The 20336-nt window shown below is 33.0% G+C and overlaps 1 protein-coding gene across 1 annotated transcript in view; it reads right to left on the bottom strand.

The window, feature by feature from the left end:
• The window catches only part of LOC143387447 (fibronectin-like), a 143578-nt gene that overhangs the window by 85441 nt on the left and 37801 nt on the right, over nucleotides 1–20336 (bottom strand). The window contains 1 exon segment of the mRNA XM_077108255.1: nucleotides 13158–13439. Within this exon segment, the coding sequence (XP_076964370.1) occupies nucleotides 13158–13439 (282 nt within the window).

Genomic DNA, 20336 nt, shown 5'->3' with positions numbered 1-20336 from the left:
TCAGTTTTCCTAGCACCATTTGTTTAAAAGGGTGTGTTTTCTCCAAATACATTTTTGGCCATTTTGTGAAGTACCAGATGGCTCTAGGTATGTGCATTCGTCTCTTGTGTCTTTTATTCTGTTCCACTGGTGTTCTTAATGTCTATTTTAATGTCAAGACCATGCTGTTTTTCTTACTACAGTTCTGTAATATAATTTTTGATCAGTTATTATTCCTATTTTATTTTTACTGCTTCATATTGCTTGTACTATTCTTCTAAGTTAATTTAAAAATTGTTTCTTTCTAATTCTATGAATAATGTCCTTGGTATTTTGATAGGGATTGCACTGAATCTGTGTACCACTTTTGCTAGTTTGGGCATTTTAACAATACAGCAACTTACTGCTAAGTGCAAGCACTTTGCTGAAAGCATAAATATTTATCCTACTCTGAGTGAGTAAGTTAAAATGTTTCAATTTTACATGGACACAATTTATTTTATAGAACTAACTAATCTGTTAGAAAATATGGGCAAAATTTATAGTTATTTTCAAGGTGTTGCCATCATCGTCATCATCATCTTTACAAGAGATTTTAAGTACCATATGATCCAGTTATGGCTCTCCTCAGTATTTACAAGTACTATTTCAACTCTAACTCACATTAAATTTAGCCTGCTAATATTAATAATATATTCCCAATAATAAATATTTTTAATAATAAATAAAACATATTTCAAGAGCATATATGGATCCAAAACTAAATGACCAATTTGATATATATATATATATATATATATATATATATATATATATATATATATGACACTATTCCCATTTCCTAGTGATTCTAGGACCCTTTCTATGAAAGGATGTATATTACATTATGTTTTTCCATGAATAATTCTGACAATCTATACTGGCCAACATGGATAAAATACGTGCCATTCCAGAAGAAATGCCTCAAAATCATTAGATCAAATGGCTTCAATACTATTGTTTGTCATTAATTCTTTGTCATCTGTGCTCTACTAATTATGAATATGGTAACATTTTTTCTCTCTTCTCATTTCTACATTTATGACTCAAAAATCTTAATGGTGTGGGTTCTCTTTGAAACAAAAAGAACAAGCTTATTCTGTCAAAACATGAAACACCTCACTATATTGTCATATTTCTAAGGAAGAAATGTTTTGCTATCATTTAAATGAAGGGAAAAATTCTTAATCCTGACAACACCAAGCAAAAACAAAACAACATTAGTTGCTATGGTTCATTTTATTAGTGTCCACAGCATAAATATAATGAGACATTTCTTGAAGATTATTAGCATGTGGTCTCACTGCACAGAAAACTATGACTTGTCTAAACCGACATCTAGATATATCTCTTCTCACTTATATAAACATATATTCTATTACAGATTGAATTATAGGTAAAAGGTACATGAGAATATTTTATAAAAATAATATTTTGAGGTAATACTGCAAGAATTTATAAAAGTAAAAGGAATTATCAAGGCATGCCTTATCACAAGAATATGTTCTCAATTATATTTTTTGTTAAATGCTAATATTGAAATATATTTTCCAGACATAACAATGTTTATTCATGATTTTTGGTGTTGCCTAAAATTGGAAGTCTGAACCACATTCTGAAAGCAGTGGTTCTGGTTCATTAAGTGGCAGAATAGCAGAACTTCTAATTCATTAGTATTCAAAACAATCCTGTAAAATAATATGCCAATGTAGCATCATCCTTATTACTCCTATAAAGAAAACATTTTAAAATGTGAGTCAATGCAAGCAATGATGATTTTAAATGAATCATGTAAATTTTGCATTATAGGTACCTCCATTTTTTTTTTACTTTACTCCAATTTACTAATAAAATCAATTTTTGTTTCCTAAACACACATTATATGGTGCAGGCAGAAAAAGGACAAGTAATTCATGGAAGAAGTTTTCCAAGAAGTAAAACTAAACTGAAGTAGATCATTGCAGTCAAATTCTTTTTTATGGATAATAAAAAATGGACACAATGTATACCACACAATAAAAAAATCATATAAGAAGTCATTTACATGTGGATTGTTTTCTAGTTCAAGCCAATAATGATAACAGTAATGATAAAAATCACATTATTACTTTCAACTGCTACTGAATGATTGCTATATGCCAGGCACTGAACTATCCACTTTATGGATATGATCTCATTTACTTCTCATAATATTCTTGCTTTTATCATAATTACTATTTAAAATGAGAGAAATTCAATTTCAGAAATATTCAGATATTTTTTCCTGGGTGATACATTTATTCTATAGCAAAGCTAGGATCATGCATTGGCTCTGTAAATCCAGCATCCACTCTTAGAGACTACACAATGACACATGGTGCTAGAAGCCAGGATTCTTTTGAAAGCCCATTTGATGATTTTTCTTGTTGTCATTTTCTTGCTTTTGTGTATGTGATACATTAGAAGTAGTAGTTCATGTCTATCAAGTAAAGACTTAGATTTTGAAGTCTATTTTCCAACTACCCCAAAGAAATTACATTTGTTAAAAAATCCTATTTTATTTAATCTTAGTCTTTCAGGAAGACACTGGTCAAGAGACACTTCATATGCCCATATCCAGGTTAACACATTCCATTTGGCCTCACTTAGGAGTGAAGATTGTAGATTTGTCAGGTTCTTCAAAGAGACAAAAACAACAGATGACAGACAGCCAGATAAAAAGACAGACAGACACATAGTTTTGTTTTGTTTTTTTCTATTTTTCTCTCTTTAAGCCCCCAGCTATTTGGATGGTGCCTGCTCACACTGAGGAAAGTTCTTTCCCCATCTAAGCTCCTTTAATAACACTTTCAGAGCTACACTAAAAAAATAAAGCTTTATCAGGTTTCCGTGTATTCCCTAGACCAGTCAAGTTGATACCTAATTTAGCCATCATACATGGCTATATGAACAAATTGCCGTGGGTTTGGAATGGTGGATATAATGAATCCATTCAGACAAAACCATCTCAGGAGCAACATAAATCTTAAATTCATCTTTACTGAAACAATTTTATAAGAAATCTTGAAACAATGAGAACTTATTGACACAATTTTACAAAGAGCTTAGCCAGTCATTGTACATTATTATACACACAATACTTAAGAAATATTTAACTTCCAGAAATAGTTGGATATTTGTTTTATAGGTCTTATGTATCAAAGCTTCATAGAATCACATTTATACTTTTATTTGACTATATAAAGGATAAAGAGGTTTCCCATGTTTTGTGAAGAATTGGTAGAACTTTTAGATGAACCATTGTCTTTTAATCTTGAAAATAAAAATATTTGTATTTAAGTGTTGTTGAAAGAAAGAGTATCTATTCATTTAAAGTAGTAAGTTATGTTCAGTAAACTACATTCAACACAGAAAGTAAATGTTACCCATTGCCAGAGTATGATATAACATCATCACCTCATTTATAGAGGAACTGATTTGATGATAACACAAACAGATAAAACTGAGTGGTAAAAGGAAGCTCATGCAAATATTAAAAATAATATTTTTATTAGCATAAACTGGACTACAAATGTTTTTATTAACACATACTGAAGAGAGGACTGCTGCTTCACAAAAGTTCTAATACATCATAGTAAAGAAATGCAACATCTGGAAAAAAATATTTTAAAAGGCAAAGAATACCTTTGGAAGCAATACGGATATATTAAACTAAAATTGTGAAGTGGAGAAAACTCTTCTATTATAAGTAAAAGATGGTCATCTGAATCCACTTCCTTATTAATTTCAGATGCTGATTTTGTAGCAAGCCTAGATATTTGGTCTGGTCCAGAGAAACTCAAAGGGAGAAATTGAAACCAGCAGAAAAGTAGCAGTTGAATAGAGGGAATTCTTGAATGATAGGTTGAAAATTAGACAAGCCTCAAACTTAGCTGTTTTCTTGTGAGATATTTGCTGAGTACTAGAGCTGGAATGTTGCTGGGCCTCTTGAGAAAATATTTCTAAGTGAAAAACTGAAAAATGAAAGAGCCCCATGATGTTATAATATAAAGTCCTGATGGAGTGTATTGGCCTGTTTCAAAAATTTGGTCAATATGCCATCAGAACTTTTCCCAAATATTAAAAATGTGAAATGTAAGAAATATACAGAGCTATGCTGAAAATGCCTTGAGGGAAAAACTGAATTTCTCATAGGGTTCTTGTACTCGAATGGTTAAAATTAAAAACCACCATATTTTGAACAAATGCAATGGAAGGCCACAAACATGGCAGAGAGGAATCAAAGGTGCTTCATCTTTAAACTGCATCACAACCTAACGCAGTTGTTGATTGGACTAATGATACTCACACTCACAAACCGTCTAATATGGGAAAGGACAAATATTTCTGGTGAAATAATGCATTATATGGATCTACACAATTGTCTTATTCATAATAAAATGAATGTAATTTTTCAAATACACAAGTTAGGGGAAAGCAAAAGAAAATGTGACTGGGAGGGTATAAAGAGCACTGAAAAGAACAAATACATGGGTAAAATGCAAGGGAACGTTGATTAAACAACAAAACCAATAATGTCTCATAGAGTTTATAATATATGCCAAAATAACTTATGTAACAAATAGATACTTATTATAAGTATGCAAAAACATTTTAATTTTCAGCAGCACATCACTTAATATTCTTTTTTTATTTTTTTATTTTATTTATTTATTTTTTTTTTGAGAGAGAGAGAGAGAGAGAGAGAGAGAGTGAGAATTTTAATATTTATTTTTTAGTTTTCAGCAGACACAACATCTTTGTTTGTATGGGGTGCTGAGGATCGAACCTGGGCCGCACGCATGCCAAGCGAGCACACTACCACTTGAGCCACATCCCCAGCCCTTAATATTCTTTTATAATAAAAGAACCTTAGTAAAGGTTATTATTTTATTAGTCCATTAATGATTACTATTTTTTAAAAAAACTTAACTCTATATTATTGCTTTATTTTGTTCTAATTAGATACATGACAGTAGAATGCATTTTGACACATCATACATAAATGGAGTATAACTTTTCATTCTTCTGGTTGTAAATGATGTAGAGTTTCACCAGTCATGTAATCATATATGCACATAGGGTAATAATGTCAGATTAATTTCAGTATCATGATTACTATTACTGTTGAGTTTATTCTCACAATTACTTGATGGTTTGGCAAGGCATGGAAATTTACATAATAATTTCTGTTGACATATGAAATCATTCTAACCTTTTAATGAGAAAAGAATTGTATTTTTCGGAAAACTTATCTCTTCAGATTTCTTTATATTGTGATAACTTGATTCTTCATTGTAAATTTTCTTATGGTTTCTTTTTTTAAATTTTTTTATTCTTTTTATTTTTATGGATTTTTTATCTTTTTAATTTTGATATATCCTTTGCATATATGTGTGTGTGTATGTGTGTATGTGTGTGTATGGTTGTGATCCTACTTCTTATATATTCTGCCCACTATGAGGTGGGACATTGTGTCTATAAATGTGTCTTTTTTAACTTTCACAAATTCTATCTTATCATTTATTTTCCTTTTCATTTAAGAGGAATCCTTTACAAAGTGTAAAAAATGGGAATATAGCCACATGCCACCTTAAAAACTTCCTCAGAGATTGAATTCTCATTCTATTATCTATTAGGCTATGAGGAGATTCCAACTTGTGTAATAGCTATTTGTATTCCTTTTTCTATCTGATACTACATATACAGTCAACTCCTTAAGGATAAATCTTGCTTTTAATTCAACGCTCTGTAATGTCTTTGCCTAAGTTGTTACTCAATATATAATAAACTAAAACATTTACCAAAAAAATGTAGCTGTTATTATGGAAAGATTTTGGATCTATTTTGCCTGAACATAAAAACTTTTATATATTTTTTATTAGTTCTAATCAGTTATACAAGGAAGCAGAAAGCTTTTCCATTTATTGTACACAAATGGAGCACAACTTTTCATTTCTCTGGTTGTACACGATGTAGAGTCACACCACATGTGCAGTCATACATGTACCTAGGGTAATGATGTTCATCTCATTCCACCATCTTTCCATTATGGATCAGCATCCATTTATAGAGAGAACATTCAGCATTTGTTTTGGGGGGATTGGCTTTTTTCAATTGCATGATATCCTCCAACTTCATCCATTTACCTGCAAATGCCATAATTTTATTCTCTTAATAATACTGACTAATATTCCATTGTGTGTGTGCGCGCGTGTGTGTGTGTGTGTGTGTGTGTGTGTGTGTGTGTGTGTGTGTATCACAGTTTCTTTATCCATTCATCCGCTGAAGGGCATCTATTTTGATTCCACTATTTAGCAATTATGAACTGTGCTGTTATAAACATTGATGTGGCTGTGTCTCTGTATTATGCTGTTACTAAGTCCTTTGGGTATAGAGTGGGAAAACTGGGTTGAAAGATTGTTCCATTCCAAGCTTTCCAGGAATCTCCATACTGATTTCCAGATTGGTTTTACCAATTTGCAGTCCCACCAGCAATATATGGATGTGCCTTTTCCCCCACAACTTTGCCAAATTTATTGATGTTTGTATTCTTGATAACTGCTATTCTGACTGACATGAGATGAAATTGGTATGGGGAGTCACTCCAGAAATCACTCAAAGTCCACTTTTCAAATCAAAAGAGAGTTTTAATTGCCTGGCCAGGGACTGTCACCCACCACAGAGACTCAAGCTCTGTGGGAGGACAGCAGCTTCCTAGTCCATCGAAAGAGAATATAAGCACAAAACCCACAACTCAGTGACTTGCTAATCATCATGTAAGCTAGCTAATCATAGAAATTAAAACATTAATAAGTGGAACCTGTGGGCTCTAGGTGGGACTGGAATTTTCCAGTCAGCAAGCAAACAATAAACAGAAGCAGAAAAAGCATGAACTTTGTAATTCAGTTGACCACAGTCCCGTGTTCAAGCACATGCTAGACAGTGGCATCCTGAATTTGGGTGGGGTTTGGCAGGGTGAGAATCTACTTCAAAGTCATGTAAACCTACAAGAGCATTCAAACCCAGGATGTAGCTCACCACAATCTCTGCTGCATCCTGAGTAGGGTACAAATTGTGGAGTATAAAGTACAAAAAGACAATTTAAAAAAAAAAATTAAAAAAAAAACTTTCATTTCAGTTTCTCAGAAACAGTTCTGTAACATTTTTTTATAGAAGGCAGTGAAAAACCAGCCTCTATTTCAGAGCAAATCCTGTCCAAGGAAGGGACATGACCTTTGTCCTTGGAAAGACCCACAGAGCACTCCTAGGCACATTCCCACCCTGCTAAGTTGTTTATCTACAGGAGAGATCTGCTGCGCCAGGTGTCCCTGATTCAGTCAGGCTAGGTGGGGACCCATAGCAGCCCCCTAGCAGCCACCAATCAGCATGAGACAGGAAAATACCTGGGATGCCAGATGTCCCTCCCAGTAGTTTATGGTGTTGGGAAACCATGTAGTTCAACATGAACACCCCTCTTGGCTTAAACCAATCAGTTCAAACGAATACCTCCTTTGTACTGACCAATCACCCCTAGACAACTTGTTCCCGCCAGTGAATGTGCTAATCATGTTTTAGAGTTGTTATTTGATTTTCCCGCGGTGTGTGATGATTTGCTAAAAGAGGCTATGATGTATGTGAAGTCCCTGCCCTCTCCAAAGAATGTATAAAAATGCTGCAAACCCTGGGTTCAGGGCCTCTCAGCGTCACCAGTTGCTGTGTGTGTGCGCGGAGGACCGAGCTAGCTCGCAACAAACACCTCTTTGCTGCTTACATCGATCTTGGGTTTCTGGTGGTCTTTGGGGGTCCCGAATTCGAGCATAACAGCAGCAAAATGAAGTCTTAGATCTATGACAGTTCTTGCTTTATAATTGTCTTATCTGACTTATCAAAATCTTACATCTATAATCTATATTGTTTACTAATCTGTAACCTATAACTTACACTCCTATTGATTGTATTTATCAGTTCACACCACAACAAAATCTTAGAGTAGTTTTTATTTGCATTTCTCTAATTACTAGAGGTGTTAAACAGTTTTTTACATATTTGTTGATGGATTGTATATCTTCTTCTGAGAAGTGTCTGTTTAGCTCCTTAGCCCATTTATTGATTGGTTTGTTTTTTTCTTTGGTGTTAAGTTTTATGAGTTCTTTGTATATTCTGGAGATCAGTAGTTATCTGATGTGCGTGTAGCAAAAATTTGCTCCCAAAATATAGGTTCTATTTTCACCTCATTGATTGTTTTTTTTTTTTTTTGCTGAGAAGAAGCTTTTTAGTTTCAATCCATCTCATTCATTGATGCTTAATTTTATTTCTTGTGCTTTATGAGTCCTGTTAAGGAAGTCAAGGCCTAATGTAACATGATGAAGATTTGGGCCTAATTTTTCCTCTATTAGGTGCAGGGTCTCTGGTCTAATTCCTAGGTTCTTGATCTACTTTGGGTTGAGTTTTGTGCAAGGTGAGAGGTAGGGGTGTAGTTTCATTTTCTGCATGCAGATTTATAGTTTTCCCAGCACCATTTGTTAATGAGGCTCTTTTCTCCAATGTATGTTTTTGGTGCCTTTGTCTAGTATGAGATAACTGTATTTATGTGGGTTTGTAACTGTGTCTTCTATTCAGTAACATTGGTCTACATGGCTATTTTGGTCCCAATATCATGCCATTTTTGTTAATATAGCTTTATAATATAGTTTAAGGTCTGGTATTGTGATGCCTCTTGCTTCATTCTTTGTGCTAAGGATTGCTTTGGCTATTCTGGGTCTCTTATTTTTCCAAATGTACCGCAGTCTCTGGCTGGGCACAAATCACGAGTCTCCACACAGCTTGTAGATTCAAACAGCAATTCTTTATTCCCGATCTCACACCGGCCGTCTACAAACACGTTCTGGGGAAATCCACGTTCTCTGCCCAAATCCACTTCTCCCAAATCCACTACTCTGCCCAAATCCACTCCGCATGGGCTTCTGTCTCCCAAAATATACTGTCTGACCCTAAGCACTCAAGAGGAACTCAGCAGCAGGATATGCCCTATTCTAAAGGGGGAACACCCTAATCTCCTATTATGCTAAACTGCCCTATTCTAAAGGGGGAACACCCTAATCTCCTATTATGCTAAACCGCCCTATTCTAAAGGGGGAACACCCTAAACACGGATCCTGCCCTGGTCCTTGAGCAAGGTCACCTTTCAGAAATCCTTCCACTAGACAGCATGGGAGTAAGCTGGCAAGGAATTTGTCATACCTACTTGGCTGATGGCTCCCAGCACAAATGAATTTCATGATTACATTTTCTATTTCTATAAGGAATGCCATTGAGATATTGTTTGGAATTGCATTGAATCCATATAGAGCTTTGAGTAGTATGACCATTTAAATAATATAAATTCTTCCTATGCAAGAGCATGGGAGATCTTTGTATATTTCAAGGTCCGCTTCAATTTTTTTCTTTAGTGTTCTGTAGTTTTCATTTTAGAAGTATTTCACCTTTTTTGTTAAGTTGATTCCCAAGTATTTTTTTTTTCTTGAGGCTATTGTGAATAGGGTAGTTTTCCTAATTTCTCTTTTGGAGTATTTATCACTAATGTATAGAAATTTTATTTTGGATATTGATTTTATATCCTGCTCCTTTGCCAAATTCATTTATTAGTTCTAGAAGTTTTCTGAAAGAGCTTTTTAGATTCTCTCAGTATAGAATCATGTCAGCAGCAAATAATAAGAGTTTGAGTTCTTCTTTTCCTATTCATGTCCATTTAATTTATTTTGTCTCTCTAATTGCTCTGGCTAGAGCTTCAAGGACTATGTTGAATAGAAGTGGTGAAATAAGGCATCCTTGTCCTGTTTCAATTTTTAGAGGGAATGCTTCCAATTTTTCCCCATTTAGAATGATGTTGGCCCTGGGTTTAGCATAGATATTTTTTACAATGTTGACATATGTTCCTACTATCCCTAATTTTTCTACTCTTTTGAACATGATATTGTGCTGTATTTTGTCAAATGCTTTCTTTGCATCAATTGATATAATCATATGATTAATATCTTCAAGCCTATTGATATGATGAATTATGTTTATTGATTTCCATAAGTTGAACCAACCTTGCATCCCTGGAATGAACAGCACTCAATCATTGTGTACTGTTTTTTAAAAATATATTTTTGTACATAATTTGCCCAAATTTTATTGAGAATTGTTGCATCTATTTATTAAGAATATTGATCAAAAATTTTCTTTCCTTGATTTGTCTCTGCCTGATTTGGGTATCAGGATAATATAAGCCTTATAGAATGAGTTTAGAAGGGTTTCCTCATTTTGTATTCCATGGAATACTTTGAGGACTGTTGGTATTAATTGTTCTTTGTAGGTCTTGTAGAACTTGGCTGAATCCATCTTGAATTGGGCTTTTCTTGGTTGTTAGGCTTTTGACAGTGTCTTCTATTTCCTTACTTAAATTTTATCTGTTTAAATTGTGTGTGTTCCCTTGACTCAGTTTGGGTTCTTCATATGCCTCTAGAAATTTGTCGATGTCTTTGGGATATAAATTTTCAAAATAGTTTTTAACTGTCTTCTCTATTTCAATAATGCCTGTTGTGATATTTCCTTTTCCATCACATATTTCAGTAATTTGAGGTTTTGCTCTCTTTTCAATAGGTTGGCTAAGGGTTTGTCAATTTTATTTACTTTTCCAAGAACTAGCTTTTTGTTTTTGTCAATTTTTTGAATCGTTTCTTTTGTTTCAATTTCATTGATTTCTTCCATGATTTTCTTTATTTCCTGTCTTCTATACTTTTGGTGTTAGTTTGTTCTTCTTTTTCTCACACTTTGAGATGTAAAAATGTCAGGTCGTTTATTTGTTGTCTTTGTATTCTTCTAAGAAATAATCTTAATGCAATTAACTTTCCTCTTAGCCTTCATAGTGTCCCAGAGATTTTGATATGTTGTATTGAAGTTCCCATTTACCTCTAAGAATATTTTTATCTGCTCCATGATATCTTGTATTATCCATGCATCATTCAATAATGTATTATTTAGTCTGCAGATATTAGAGTAACTTCTATTTTTTTATTTTATCATTGATTTCTAATTTGTTCCATTATGAATAGATAGAATGTAGGGTAATAGCTCTATTTTTTAAAATTTTGTATGAGTTGCTTTGTGGCATAAGATATGGCCTATTTTGGAAAAGGATTCATGTGCAGCTGAGAAGAAAGCGTATTCTCTCATTCATGGATGTAATATTTTATATATGCCTATTAAGACTAAATTATAGATTTTTTTATTGAGTTCTATTCTTTGTTTAGTTTTTATTTGGAAAATCTATCCAGTGGTGAGGGATATTTGTTAAAGTCACCCACTGTTATCGTGTTGTGGTCTATTTGATTCTAGTATTTGAGAAGGTTTTTTCTGATATACATAGATACCCCATTTGGGGGGGCATAGATATTTATGATTGTTTTGTCTTACTGATGTATGATTCCCTTAAGCAATATGAAATGTCTTTCTTTATCCTTCTTGATTAATTTTGTTTTGAAGCCCTTCTTATCTGATAGGATGGAAACCCCATCTTGTTTACACAGTCCATGTGAGTGATGTTTTATCCAACCCTTTCAGGTTCAGTCTGTGAATATTTTTTCCTGTGAGATGAGTCTCTTGGAGGCAGCATATTATTGAGTCTTTTTTGAAAATCCAATCTGTCAGTCTATGTCTTTTAACTGATGAGTTTAGGTCATTCACATTCAGGGTTATTATTGAAATATGATTTGTATTCCCAGTCATTTTGGTTTATTATAGATTTTAACTTAATTTGTTTTCTCCTTTGATTGGCCTTTCCTTTAATGTAATTCCTCCTTTTGCTGATTTTCATTGTTGTTTTTCATTTGCTCCTCATGGGTATTTTGCCGAGAATGCACTGCAGTGCAGGTTTTCTCACTGTAAATTCTTCTAACTTTTCTTTATCATGAAATGTTCTTATGTCATCATCAAATATGAAGCTTAATTTTTGATGGATATAAGATTCTTGTTTGGCATTCATTTTCTTTTAGAGCTTAGTATATGCTGTTCCAGGATCTCCTGGGTTTGAGGATCTGTATTGAAAAATCTGCTGAGATCCAAATTGGTCTCCCCCTAAAAGTAAACTGATTCCTCTCTCTTGTGACCTTTAAAATTCTATCTTTATTCTTTACTCCTGGCATTTTCATTATAATATGCCTTGCTGTAGATCTGTTGTAATTTTGTACATTTGGAGTCCTATAAGCCTCTTGTATTTGATTTTCCAATTCATTCTTCATGTTTGGGAAATTTTCTGATATTATTTCATTGAAGAGATTGTGTATTCCTTTGGTTTGAAACTCTGGGTGTCCTCTATCCAGATTAATCTTATATTTGGTCTTTTGATGTTACCCCGTAATTCTTGGATGTTCTCTTCATGGTTTCTTATCATCTTCACTGTATGGATACCTCTATTTTACTGATTATACATTTTGTCTTATTGTTTGAGGTTCTGTCTTCCAAATGATCTTGTCTCTAAGCAATGCTTTGTATTGGGTTTTTAATTTGATTTATTGTTTCCTTCATTTCAAGGATTTCTGACTTATTTTTTCACAATCTTTATCTCTTTTTAAAGTGGTTATTTGTTATCTGTATTTGCTCCCATAGCTCTTTCTTGGTGTGACCAATGGTTGCTTGTATTTTCTCTCTTATTGGAGTGATCAATTTTTGCCTGTATGTCACTCTTTAATTCACAGATCATTTATATTATGTACATTCTGAGCTCCTTCTCTAGCATTTCATTAACTGTGCTGTTAATGAATTATATTATTGTTGTTTATTGGGTTTTCTCGGAGAACTTTCTTTCCTTGTTTTTTATCATATTCTCTATGTGTCTTCCTTTCTTGCAATGCAGATCTGAGGTATCCCAGTCTCTACCCTATAATCTGTAATGTCCCTGCAGTTTACCTGTGCCTCACCTTGGTTTTGGACCTCCAGTCTCTGAACGGTGTCCCCAGATGGATGTTACTGCAACTAAAATATTGGTGGCAGTAGTGGAGGTAACACAAGATAGCTGTGGGGATGTTCCAAGATGGAAGTAACCACTTTCAGAGATGGGGCTGGAAGGCGGGCCTTACAATGGCTTTGGTCTTCCTGTTTGAAGATGAATGCTGTGGTGAGCTGTGCTGCAACAGGCAGCTGTCTCCAGGCCCTGTTTGTTGTCCCAAGCTGGAGGTTAATGTGTGGAAGGCTATGGTGATGGCTACAGTGTCCCAACATGGAAGCAGGCTGGAGGAGGTATGCGTTGGTAAATGGGGAGCCACATGGTGGTCCTCCACTCTGCACTGGGAGGGGAGAGGGTCCTGGGTCTCCGCTCTCGCACAGGTTAGTAGAGGGGCGGTCCTGGGCCTGGTCTAGACCTGTGAACATAAAAACTTGAAAAGTGTTAGTCAAGAATACTATATTAAGGTGTAGTTGACAATTAGACCCCGAATTTTGGTCATTTGACATTGAATTGCTTAACAATCACTTCTATTTTTTATTCTCTGTGTTCCAAATAACTGTGCTTTAGTTGTGGGGTCCAGACACTATGAGTAAACTATGATATTTCCTATTTATTTTTATAGCGTGGAATAGTTTATACAAAATTGGAATCAGGTCATCTAATAGCCAGCAAAAACTAATATAGTTTAGGTCTTATAAACATGTTTAGATCTTTCTATTTCAATTGATCTTTTCAAGTTTTCTGCTTCTTGGATCAATTTAAGTAATTTGCATTTGTTAGAGACAATTCAACCCTTGAAGTTTTACAAATATATGTGCTACAAAGTTTCATGTGTAATGATGTTTACTGCTTTTAATTTTTTATTATATGTGTTGTAATTTCTCTTTTCTCACTCCCATTCATCTACAAGTTTATTTTCTCTCATTTTAATGAATTTTATTAGACTTGGTAAAATTTGAGCTTTTTTTTCCCCTTAGTATTAGCTTTCATTCTGCCTTTAAGCTTATCTTCCTATTTCCTTTGGTTTATTTTGCTAAGGTTTGGTGTTCATTTTATAATTACTTTAAAGACATAAACCAAGTAAAATAAACAGTCACTTAAAAAATAATGGTAGTATTTAAACTTATAAACTTCCTCTTAGTATATAATATTTATCCCATGGGTCTTGATATGATGTGTTCTCATATATATCATTTTCTGTATAGGTTTTAATTTCCTTTTGGATTTAATGTGACTTTAATGAAATTCCAGAACTGATTCTAGATTCAAAATCCTTTTGTTGTTGTTGTTTCAGTCATCAAATTTTTTAGTTCTACTCTTTTAGATGGTAAACCAAAAATGGGACCCAAAACATTCAACTTTATGCAATTTGTGAAGATTAATTTTATGAGTTTACTTATAAGTTCACTACATGAGCTGTTTTACAAATTTTCCACATAAAAAATATATGCATTATATATATCTATAATTCTATGTATTCCTACTACATTGACTTTATTAATTGTGTCTTGTTCTGTGTTGATGCATATCATTGCACTTAACTGAAACTTTAAAGAGATTATTGAAATATAAAGCTCTAATCATTTTCTTTTGGTGTTTCTTGTATTTCTAAAATTTTGTACATTGGCTTTTACTTGTTGTATAAATATTTTAAACTATTTTATCATCCTTGTAATTTTGAATCAAAAATATCCTTTTTATTCGCCTAAATGCTTTAGCATGTCTAGTATATTTCTTAGACATTTTTACTGTGTATATTTGTCCCATGTCTCCTTATTCATTCTATATAATTTCAATCTCCTTTTATTTTATACATAAATTTTTTTGTACTCTTCTTAAGAGCATATACAGCAGTAGTATTTTTGACCCACCTAGTCACCTAATTTTTTTAATGAAAGAATTACATTGTTTACATTAAGGGTTGTGATATAATTATATTTCTTCTCACCTAACCTTTTTTTCCTTTGTTGATTTTTCATTTTCTTTTTCCATATTTTTGCTGCTGTTTTGAGGTTTCTTTCAGTATTCTCACTTGCATTTTATTCAACTATTTTTGGTTAGAGGAGGGGGCAGTTAGAAGCTAAAAACCCCATGCTACCAAACAACAACTTAAAAAGTTTAGAATCTTGTCACATTCCGTGTTCTTAGTTCTCTTCCCTAAACTCTTTTGTCCATTGAAAGCATTTAATAAAAGCCATATTAATCCATTCAGTTGATTTTCCAAAGGAGCAATGGGTTATTTGTATTCCACTTCATGTTTATATAAGCAACAGCCTATAAATATATAGGAGTGAATAAGATGAGTAATTGTTTTCTAGCCTCACATAATAAGTTAATTGCCACCTCCAATGTTTTATGTTTAGATATAGATAATATACATATACATATATATACATATGAATGTATATATGTTTTAATTTTTAGAAACAATTCTGTTTTATTCAGCTTGCTGCAACTATAATCTTAAAAATCAGTGTCCTCAAAAAAACATTTATTTATCATTCACAACCTATCTTCCTGTGTTATCACCCAAGAGGAAAACACCACCTGCATTTGGAATAAGGAAAAGAGAAAAAAAGAATTATGTGAACACACCCTTCCACTTAGCAGTTTTGTTCAAAGAAGACTGCATTATATCTACTCTATTCTATTGGCCAGTACTAGTAAATTAGTGAGTGAACTATCAGCATAAGGGGGATACAAATATCCACCCAGAAGGCACTGAAAGGAGTGAGAATAAAATGATAGCATATTGAAGCACAGAACTGTGCTACGTATGCCTGTTCTTGCCCTTATTGGTTTTGAATTCCTACTTTCTTTCACCTTTACTTCAGTGGCTCCCTCTCTTTCTATACATACTTAGTTAAATACGTATTTTAATAATATTTTATTTAAAAATTATCTCTCCCTCCTCATTTCCAGTACTGACACCAATAAGATAAAATTCTATAATAAAATCATTGAATTACTTTGTTTTGCTCTGATATGGGAATACTATCCGGATGGGGTTTTAGTAGCTTTTTCTAAGATGTAGGTAAACATTACAGGACATTGATGCTTGTTCTTACATTTTGCACTGAGTATAGGATGATTCTTTTTCATGTATAGTTAACTCATTTCTTTTGAGCAGCTTATTAGTAATCATCTGTATCTTTCAAATGAATATTTTTATCACTATGTGCTCTGCTTCATTGCTTCATTTTCATCAATCACTCCTAAAATTCAGGAAGTCACTTATTCTGTAGGTTTGAATATTTCTTTATATGAAGGTAATTTTCTTTTAGTATATTTTATCAAATACTTCTCCTTTTCTATCTGTATCTTTTGCCATTCTTATGACTAGTATAACTATGTATTCCCATTTGCCAAGCACATCCCCATTTTATTCGTGTGGTTCCAGCAAATTTTTTAATGCCCTTCACCTTTTACTATCAAAAGTGTCCAATTATGATAGTAAATCACATGGTCACTCTACATACAGGAACTACTATTCACATTATTCAAAGAGATATCAGAAATACTGAATCAAATGTATAATTTTTTAATTTGAATCTAAATTCAGATGATTCTTACTGATATTAGTGAGTCCCAGGTAACTGACAGATTTTTGAATATGAATAAATATCAACAAAGCTAAGAGAGGCAGAGGTATATTTTATCCATGTAATCTAAGATATATATTCCATCTGATATTTCAAATCAATAATTGTGTTTTCCCCAGCAATCATCATCCTCACTTGTTGTTATTTATTTTTATTTTGTAAAATCATGCTTATTAAGAATGAGAAATATTTTTCCAAAAAGAACATTATTTTCTATCAGTTCTATGTCACTAGGGATGTTCTCTCCTTTTTGCTAATTTCTAAACTTTAACTTTTGACTTTTTAAAAAGTGTATGCTATTTTTCTAACTCTGCTCATTTGAGTTATTTCATTGATACTGTCAGTTCCCAATTGTTAAACATGAAATTATTTTTTTTCCTATGTGCTAAAGTTGTAGAAGCAAGAAAGATGAATATTAGTCTTTTGAGCCACCTGGAACAAATCCACAGGCATAGTTGTCTCCTTTGTACTCCTACAATCAGTTTTAAGAAACTTCTAGCCAAACTCATTTCATCAGTAAATCTACTCTTTTTCTTCTTTAGGCTCAAAGAAACTAAATACAGTCCACAATTTCTAATGTTAGAATTCAGCAAGGAGTACAAAGGTTCCGATGGGCCAGCATTTTCTCAGTACTGATTATTTATTATTTAATTTGACTATTCAACACTGTGCTTAATGAGATGTATGCAAAAATATAAAAGTCCCAATTGACTTGCTCCAGGGGACTCTCATAAAACTCAAGTAACTTTTTTTTTTTAACTAGGACCCCTAGAGTCTAGTACCCATTCTAGAGACAGATAAAACAACTTTTTCTTTGTTTGTTTTAAATAGGGGGGAAAAGCCATGTATAAATCATCATTTATCTCTTCATGGGTGATCACATCTGTATAACTCCCTTAGAAGATCCATCTCACACTTCTTCATGCCCTTTAAATCTACTCTTCTCAAAAGCATATTTCTTGAAATTGCTTTGTTGCTAATTATCTCTAATCATTCCCTCTTGTTGACCTTTGCTTATCAATCTTCTCCACTTGAGCTTCACACTGGTCACTTCACAAAATCATCTGTCCATAAACCACTTCAAAGTACTCAGCTTGGTGACTGCCTCAGTATTCTGGGTGGAGAAAAAGCAAGTGGATCTCAGGAAACTTCCTGCATTGGTGGAGCCATTCACTCACTCATTACATGTCAGTTTCCAGAGTGAGAGGAATTAATTGCAGGCCAAGGTGAGGAGGGGTGATGATGGAATGGGAAACTGTTATTTTCCTCATCAGTGAACTTTTTCTCAGATTTTTCCTTCAACAATGAGTTAGAAATTCTCAACTCGACATCCATCAAGCTACTGTTGTCCATAAGTAGTTGTCAAAATCAATACTTCTTTAGAGGTTGGTAGAAAGTTCGAAATTGCTCAGGTCATTCTCCCAGGCTCAATTTCTGAAAAAAAAAATACAGATGAGAATTTATTGAAATTAAAGAAACTATTGTGTGGTCATGTAAAAAACATGGTCAAACAAAATTAATTTTTCTTACATTGTGTATATATTTTAACTTGTTTAATTTTCCATATTTCTCAGGGTCATTTTAAGATTAAAAATGAGAAATTTTGCCAGACGTATTCTTCCAATGAAATATTTTATTTATTTATTTATTTTTTTGAGAGAGAACTTTCAACATTTATTTTTTAGTTTTTGGCTGACACAACATCTTTGTATGTGGTGCTGAGGATCGAACCCGGGCTGCACGCATGCCAGGCGAGCGTGCTACCGCTTGAGCCACATCCCCAGCCCTATTTTATCTCTTAAGTAAAAGAATACTTACCTCATGCCAGAATTGAAAGAATTCGAAAGCATATAAAAATATAAAATTCAGGGGCTTGGGTTGTGGCTCAGCTGTAGAATGCTTGCCTAGCTCCTGCAAGGCCCTGGTTTCAATTCTCAGCACCACATATAAAATAAAAGTATTAAAAAAGAAAAAAGTTAATATATATATATATATATATATATATATATATATATATATATATATCTCTTATTACATATATATATATATATCTTATTATATCATCAATATTAACTTTTATTATTTATTAATCTTAGTCTTACACAAACATAGGATTAAAATCATAGATCTCTTTTTTGAGAAAGAGAGAGAGAGAGAGAGAGAGAGAGAGAAGAGAGAGAGAATTTTTTTAATATTTATTTTTCAGTTTTCTGTGGGAACAGCATCTTTATTTATTTATTTATTATGTGGTGCTGAGGATCGAACCCAGTGCCCCACGCATGCCAGGCGAGTGAGTTACCGCTTGAGCCACATGCCCAGCCCTAAAATCATAGATCTTTACTTAACATAATGCAACTAAATGTAAGACAAATAATTGTTGCTACTTTTCCTAAAATTGATTTTTGTTCTCCTACATAATTAGGACCTAGAAAATACAGGTTACACTGATGGACACTAGTGTCATGCTATGAAACTTTAGTCAGAGTTCTTTTATCATAAATTAGAATATATTTGGATGACAGAATACGCAAACTAGGGACTCTAGTTGGTTACAGCTAAATTTTACCATCATTGTAAATCTATTGAAAAAAAACACAATAACACTGCTGGACAACAGAACTAGCAAAATTAGAGCTCTATTTTTTTAGTGTCTGTTTTAAAAATTGTCGTTTAATTAGCATTTTTAGAAAAACATACTTTCCCTCAGGATCCTAATTTAGGAACTGACACTCCAGAGCCGGACCTGCCACCAGTATTTAAATCTATTTTTACTATTTTTCTATTATTATATTTTAATGGCCAAATCCCCATGCACTCTGATTATGCAGGTAAGCTCTGAGACACAAAGTGCTTGGAAGTTTATGGCAAATTGAGCCTCTGCACAGCACAAGTTGTTTGTAGAACAAGAATAATAATAGGATCAATATACACTTGCTTCAGCAATGAACTGAGCATTCAAAACCTGCGTGATTCTATCTCCTTAGATATTTACTTGTTGTTTTATCAAGATGAGGAAACAGTTTTAATATTGACAAATTATACTTCGCTGTGCATAGAATATTTGAAAGTAGATGTATGACTTTTTACTATTCCCAGTGGAAAAATAGACTAAAAAATTAAGTATCCACTTGGTATCTCATTTAAGACATTCCAAATGTTTTCAGAGTAACATATACTAAAATGCAAGTAATTAAAATTATTCCTTGTGAGATAAACTAAAATTGTCAAAGAATTTTAATGGCATGAATTTCAAGCCCATCTTTAATATATTCATTTCCAAAATGTGGAAGGTTGTTAGAGAAATGTAGATGGTAATCAAACTGTCTTTGAGCTCTTAAATTTCATCAACTACAGCAGAAAAAAAATAAATATACTATTTCTGAACTTTTTCTTAGTAAAAAATGAATTATTTTGTTTTCACTTACAATCATGTATACATAATTTCAATCTGCTTATTGTTTTACTTAGAAATATGCACAAGAACACTAAAGCCATTGCTGAGCTCTGAGAAGCATGTCAGCATAACTATCCACTACTGTTGCATGGTAGAACACAAACAACAATACCATATTCCTAGTCTCAAACAGCCTTTCTCTGAAATAAAAATGGTTCAGCAGCCTTTCAAGACAGCTTATGAATTTGTTTTCAAAGTAAAATGAAAATTTATAAAATGTAAATAATACTAATACAATTGTTGTTGAAAAAGGAGA

This window comes from Callospermophilus lateralis, unplaced genomic scaffold, assembly GCF_048772815.1.
Source record: "Callospermophilus lateralis isolate mCalLat2 unplaced genomic scaffold, mCalLat2.hap1 Scaffold_286, whole genome shotgun sequence".
In the NCBI taxonomy this organism is placed as follows: domain Eukaryota; kingdom Metazoa; phylum Chordata; class Mammalia; order Rodentia; family Sciuridae; genus Callospermophilus; species Callospermophilus lateralis.
The sequence above is the reverse complement of the archived record's forward strand: the minus strand, read 5'-3'. Positions and strand labels throughout refer to the sequence as shown.